Source organism: Oryzias latipes, chromosome 5 (genome assembly GCF_002234675.1).
Source record: "Oryzias latipes chromosome 5, ASM223467v1".
In the NCBI taxonomy this organism is placed as follows: domain Eukaryota; kingdom Metazoa; phylum Chordata; class Actinopteri; order Beloniformes; family Adrianichthyidae; genus Oryzias; species Oryzias latipes.
The window spans coordinates 17,084,678-17,090,900 of NC_019863.2; the positions used below are offsets into that span (position 1 = coordinate 17,084,678).

At 40.2% G+C, this 6,223-nt stretch overlaps 1 protein-coding gene across 2 annotated transcripts in view; it reads left to right on the top strand.

Moving 5' to 3' along the window:
* ptpra (protein tyrosine phosphatase, receptor type A) overlaps positions 1 to 5,766 on the top strand; it is a 35,471-nt gene extending 29,705 nt beyond the window's left edge. The window contains exons 20-22 of one of the 2 annotated variants that reach the window (XM_023954648.1): positions 126 to 277; positions 2,246 to 2,381; positions 2,662 to 5,766. In XM_023954648.1, coding sequence (XP_023810416.1) covers positions 126 to 277; positions 2,246 to 2,381; positions 2,662 to 2,736 — 363 coding nt within the window. In that variant the 3' untranslated portion in view covers positions 2,737 to 5,766. 2 annotated transcript variants of the gene reach the window in all.
* Positions 5,767 to 6,223: the final 457 nt, after the last annotated feature.

The window sequence follows — 6,223 nt, forward strand, 5'->3', positions numbered from 1 at the left end:
ATGTCACCACTGAACCACCACTGAGCTCAAGCACAGGCTCTCCTTGCTTGCTTGCTTTCCTGCAAGTGATTATCAGTCTCTGTGACTAAAACACTCCTGAAAACCCACAAATTCCCTCTGTCCAGGAGAACAAGGCTCGATCTGTGCGTCAGTTCCATTTCCACGGTTGGCCAGAAGTGGGGATCCCTGCAGATGGGAAAGGCATGATCAACATAATTGCTGCAGTGCAGAAGCAGCAGCAGCAATCTGGCAACCATCCCATCACTGTGCACTGCAGGTGAAACATGCACGCTTATCCCATCTGAGACACAACACACACATATTTCTACCAGTAACAAGCATTCGCACACATCAATCAATATTGGGTGAAGGTCGTGGGCACAAAGGCTGTTCTCTCTTAAGCCTAACATGAACATTTAGTGAGAAAAAAGGTTTGATCCCGTACTGATTTTATAAACTATAATCACTTTTCTGACATGTTTCTCTTAAAAATGAGAAATGCAATATAGAGCAAAAAAATCTTTAAAGGGGTTTTTAAATATTAAAAAAGTTTTTTACATTTTCATAAGGGAAGTTTGCTCACTTATCAAAAAGTGAGATTTCTATCTCTCAGGTGTCTTTCAGACTTGTATTGAATTAAGATGAGGATCCACCCTAATAACCGTTTGTAGTCTGTTTAAAAGACGCCAAACATCTGTGTCCTGCAAGCTGCTAGTTACTCGGATCAGTATTGTTCCGTCATTTCAAACCTTGAATCATCAAGGTGACAGGTAGGATTAGCTGGAAAAAAGCTGGGTGGCAGATCTAAAGGAGCAGGATGTGGGGGAAGTATGTAGGCCAGTACAAGGCTGGAATGGTACCAACGGTTTTTCCTCACCGTGTTCCTTAAGTCCTCCAGCCCTGCATGTTTTACCCTTTAACACCTGAAATGCTACACCCAAATAACTTCGGCCATTTAAACGATCAACATAAATCAGCTGATTCAGACGCTGAGAAAAGGAGCTTTTTATATCTGCTATGGACAGATATGCAACGCATCGCAACGTGAATTGTTGCTTAATGGCGCAAAGCCCGCTTTTCTCTGCAATAGAATCAGCCGATTTACTGCATAAGCACTTCACAACTGTAAAGTGTTGCATATCAGTGCAAGGCTGCTTTTTTTCTCTGCTTCAGAATCCACTGGAGGTGTGTTAATTGCGCAAATGGTGGAAGAGGTAGTCGAAAGAATGTAAAGACTGGAGCTAAACTCTGGCGTTAAAGGGTTAATTCAGCTCTTTGTCTGACACACCTGATTCATATTTTGGAGACTCTTTATTAGGTGTCTGCAGAGTTGAATCAGTTGTATTGCACACACCCAGGGGCAGTCAAACCAGGGTTGGTCTACAAGATCAACCAGCTTAGTTAGTTGGTAATTGAAGGAACACAAAATAGTCGTCAGGGCTGGCCAACCCTACCTGATTTTTCTGGTTCTCAGATGGCTGCTGATTAGCTGACTCAAGCGATTCCTGAATGACTGAACACTCCTGATTTAGGCAGTCCAGGTAGAGCCGGCAAACAGGCCAGGGTGGTGGCTCTTAAGGAGCAGCATGGTCTAGGGCAGAGGAGTCATACTCCAGACCTCAAGGCCAGGCCTCCTGTTAGTTTCCCAGAAATTCTGCCTTGTCTGCTGCTGAATACCTGGAACAGGTGTGTTTAGCCAATAAGGAGCTTCAATGGCAGGTCGGTTTAATTACATGTTGGACACCGGCCGTCGAGGCCTCTATTCTGACACCCCTGGTCTAGAGCTTTTGTTCATGCCATCACCATCAAGGATCATGAGAATAGAAGTGATGCTCCAGTTTTTTTGTACATCTAATGACTAACTATTGTGTCGGGGACTGATTTATACATTCAAAGATATGTTTAAGGGACATAAATTAGTGAAAAAATAGTGATCTCATGAGTGGAACTGCCAAAAAATGATCTAAATTTGTTTAAAAACCTTTTTTAACTTTTTCAAAATTGAAGTTGTTTTAAAATACAGTGACAAGTGTGTATTTTGTGTATAATTAAACATAATATTAGAAATGTAGTCAGTCAGCCTGAAAACAGTTGGTAACATAATACACTACGTATGCCTGATGCTCCGCCCACAAGGCCCCCCGGCTAAAGAAAGCAGACGTAGAGGTCTGTCTGAAGTCTACTGTGGAGAGCAGCACACATGGGGGCGGCATCACAGTGAGCCCTCCGCTCTGTGTGTTTGCAGTGCTGGCGCTGGCCGTACTGGCACTTTCTGTGCGCTGAGTACAGTTCTGGAGAGGGTGAAGGCCGAAGGCATCCTGGATGTCTTCCAGACCGTAAAGAGCCTCAGACTGCAGAGACCCCACATGGTGCAGACACTGGTAAGGCCTCTTTAAACCTGCATGAACACGCCCAGCAAGTGATGCATTTGGGTTTTCTTCATTCATGTCTACATCATTTCGATTCCTCAGAATTTACTACATTTTTAAGTCAATTAAAGTCAGTTTATTCCTGCAATATTCTAATGCATCAAATAACCCATTTTTGCTGATATTTAATGTAAATGTATTTGTTTTATGCTCTTTTTAAAAAAAAAAACAAACCTTTTCTGAAAGCTGTTATTTGTACAGTGACCGCGACAAACTTGGATTGTCTCCTCAGGAGCAGTACGAGTTCTGCTACAAAGTGGTCCAGGAGTATATCGATGCGTTTTCCGATTACGCTAACTTCAAGTAAGGACCTGCGGCGGATGGATGGATGATTGCAAGCATAAGCCCATACCAGAACTCATCCATACGTGGCCATGAAGAAAGCCGCATAGTCACTGACTGGTGGATGGTTTTAGAAAGACAGGTCACAGCTTGATCTGTGGACGAGACGGACTGTCCACAGGAAAAGGGATCAGAGGTCAACGCCTGTGGAGGCAGTACTGTAGGATACGGTCGATATCTGAAATGCCTTCGTGAATATTTTGTACTTATGTTAATACAGCCCGTCACTCTTATTTACTTCACTCCCAATATGTGTATATAATTACTGTGTTGCATTTTCAAAACTTGGGTTTTAGATGCAGCTTTTGAGTTTGGCCGTGTTTTTGAGCTGCACCTGTGAAGGTTTGGTGGCTAATGTGCAACATTAGAGTCGAGGTGATCTTTGGGTTATTGTTTTTTTTTTTTTTTTTGAGGAACAGAGACTATTTTTGACTCTGCCTGAGCCTTGCTGTAGCAGCTTGTGTTTGTGTGGTAGCAGACGTTTCTACATTAACTCCACAAACCCTTCAAACCACACATTTAAAGCCATTTCTTTCAAACAAAAACAAGTTTCGAGGCCCAACACCCTTTTTTGAGGTTGGCGGTTCACATGCACTAAAATCAGGAGCCATTTAGCTGTTTTGGAACTCACGTGTAAACTGGAGTGTAAGCTGGCAGAGAAGACGACACAGTCTTCAGTCCACCGTGTGCCAAAGTCCTTCACCCATTTAGCTCACATCGCTGATAATTCCAAACTAAGCTTCACCAATCATAGATGGGTTATTTACTGGATTATGAGAGGGGTTTTGGTTAAATGTAACACACATCAATGCTGATTGAGATTCTTTTTTTCCTCTGTAACATTTTTTAAGTCTTTTTACAGTATTAGTTGTGTTTAGGAGCCACAATCCCAACTCTGTACTGTGTCATAGAATTTAGCAAACACCCAGCATGTTCAATGTTTACAGCTGTGTTGTTTTGGATTGTATGAAGCACTTCGTCTCTGTTGGTTTGCTTTCATTTTGCTGGGAAACTGTGTTCTGTTAAGCATTTTGTCACTCCTTCAGACAGAAAGATTCCTTTTATTTACTAGCAGTGAATGTTAATGCAGAGGAACACTTTTTTTCTCCTTTTTTTAATTCAAGTGCTGTTTTTCCCCCAAACCTGTTGCATTGTTACTTTCATAACAGAGCTTATTCCACAATTGCTTGGCATTTCTTGCTCTTCTCCTGTGAGGATGCCAGTGCTACGACGGGCCAGCAGAGGTCACTGGGGAGGCCAAGGCCTCTGGGATTTGAAATGGTAGATGGATGACAGTAAACTGTGAGGTCAGCCCTAATTCCTGCTGAGTCAACAAAGGAAATGACTGATGCTAACGTTGTTTAACTTTCGGTAATCAAACTGCTTCACCCCGAGAGAGCAGTTACAGCTCATGCCATGGCTAAGCATCTCAGACCAAAAAGAAAAAAAGGACTTCCTGTTGGAAATTTCATACTATGTCGATTGTTTTCGTTTACGCCGAAACTCAGAAAAAACCTTACTTATGTGCACAATCTAATAACACCTTTAAAAAAAAAAAAGGAATGAGCACAATCAGGCTTGCTTTGTTGATTGTGTGCTGAGTTTAGAGATTGTACGTTTCAGCTCATTTTGCACAAAAAGTAAAGCCCTTAAAATGAATAACCAAATAACAGATTAGATAGAAACTTTATTTAAACTTTTTCAGGTTTTGTAAATCCCAGGTAAGGGGCCCTTTACAGGCTGTTGGTTTGTGTCCAGTACATTGTCACGTCTCATCTCTCATTCGTCAATCATCACAAGTGCCCGCATTCGTGGTCAAGTCCCATCATGCTCTTCCTCCGTCTGCGTTGCCACCTTCACATTCCTGTAAAGGAGGAGGGAATGCGGTTCCCAGGTCATATTTTATTTGTTTTGTGTGGACTTATGTGAGTTCCTGTTGGCTTTGTGTGATCAGAATGTCTCACTGCTCGTTTGACAGCCAAAATAAGACGCTGTGCCAGCTAACAGGAAACCCCCTTTATTCAAAAATAAAGTGCCTCGCTGGAAGGTTTTTAATGAATTCCCCCAATCTTTTATTTCACTCCACCATCATCCGTTCCCATCCGTCATGTTTACTGTTTTGCTGGCACTTCCACATTTTTCTGTTTCAGATCAGGATAGATTTTTTTCTTTTTTATTGGGTAAAAGTGGGAGAGCTTAACCAGCACTGGGTCAAGTATTCTTTTTTTTTCCACATTCCCTCTACTTGTGCAGGTCAGAATAGCATTGAGGCCCATTTTAGTGTTGGAGCTATGTAACGTCATATCGGTTGAATGTGGGTCCATAATAATTAATCAGTTGTGGGTTTCCTACATTTTTGAGCAAAAATGTATATATTTTTATCCCAGCACCAATAGAACAGCATTTTCTTTCCACCCATACACCTGTTGTTCCCATTCTTGATTTTTTTTTTTTAATCTTATTCCCAGAGCAGCATTTTAAATGCAAACTCAAACTTTATTTAAAAAAGACTGCAAAAAGTCTAATGGCCATTCTGTTACTACCCTATTTCTTTACATTCTCTACCCAATCGTTTTCAAAGCTTTTCACTCATTTTTTTCTTTACTTTTAACTGTGGATTTTTTTTTTTTTTTTTGGTAAATGGCCCCTTTTTGTACATATTGTAAGGTTATTTATATTACATTCATGTCTGCTGCCTTGTTTGTTTTAATTTCTCCTCCCCCTTTATTTTAAAAAAGCTGTATATTGAAGTGTATTGGGACCATTTTGAAGCCTATTGGATGTTTGGTTTTGGCCATTTTTCATTTGATAAAACTGTCTTAAACAATTTTTTTTCCCAAATTGCGTAAGTTTCTTTCTAGTGTTTTGTTATTCAACATTTGAATATATGTATATATAATTATATATATGATAAAATTATATATAATTATATAATGCCAAATGGCCTTTCTAAGCAAGATACTGTATAAACCTAATAAAGTGCTTGAGATTTTAACAATTGTTTGAATTTACTGTCTTAAATTACAAACTCTGCAATTTCACATAATGAGAAAACTAATGAAGTGTAGAGTCAGTGAGAACATTCGTAAAGGATTTTACTACAACTAACTAAATTGCTCTTGGTTATGAGGGGAAAAGTCTTCAGCTGAAAGAACTAAACCCTTTTAAAAAACTTTCTGCCGTGGAACCGTCCGGCGTGAATGAGAGTCTTCTCAGATACACTACAACTAAGAGTCCTTTTCACAAAATGTGACATTTTCAAAGAAATGCTGTTGGACACAAGTGAGCAGGCTATAAATAAGTGTTGCAGGAAGTGAAAAATGAAATACTGCTGCACATGGCATAGAATGCTTTGAAAATGATTTTCCGGGCTGTAGTACTTTGTTAAAAAGACAAGACTTGATTATTTAGTTTAATTTTTTATTTGTGTAAAAGTGTAAGGGTGAGAGCAA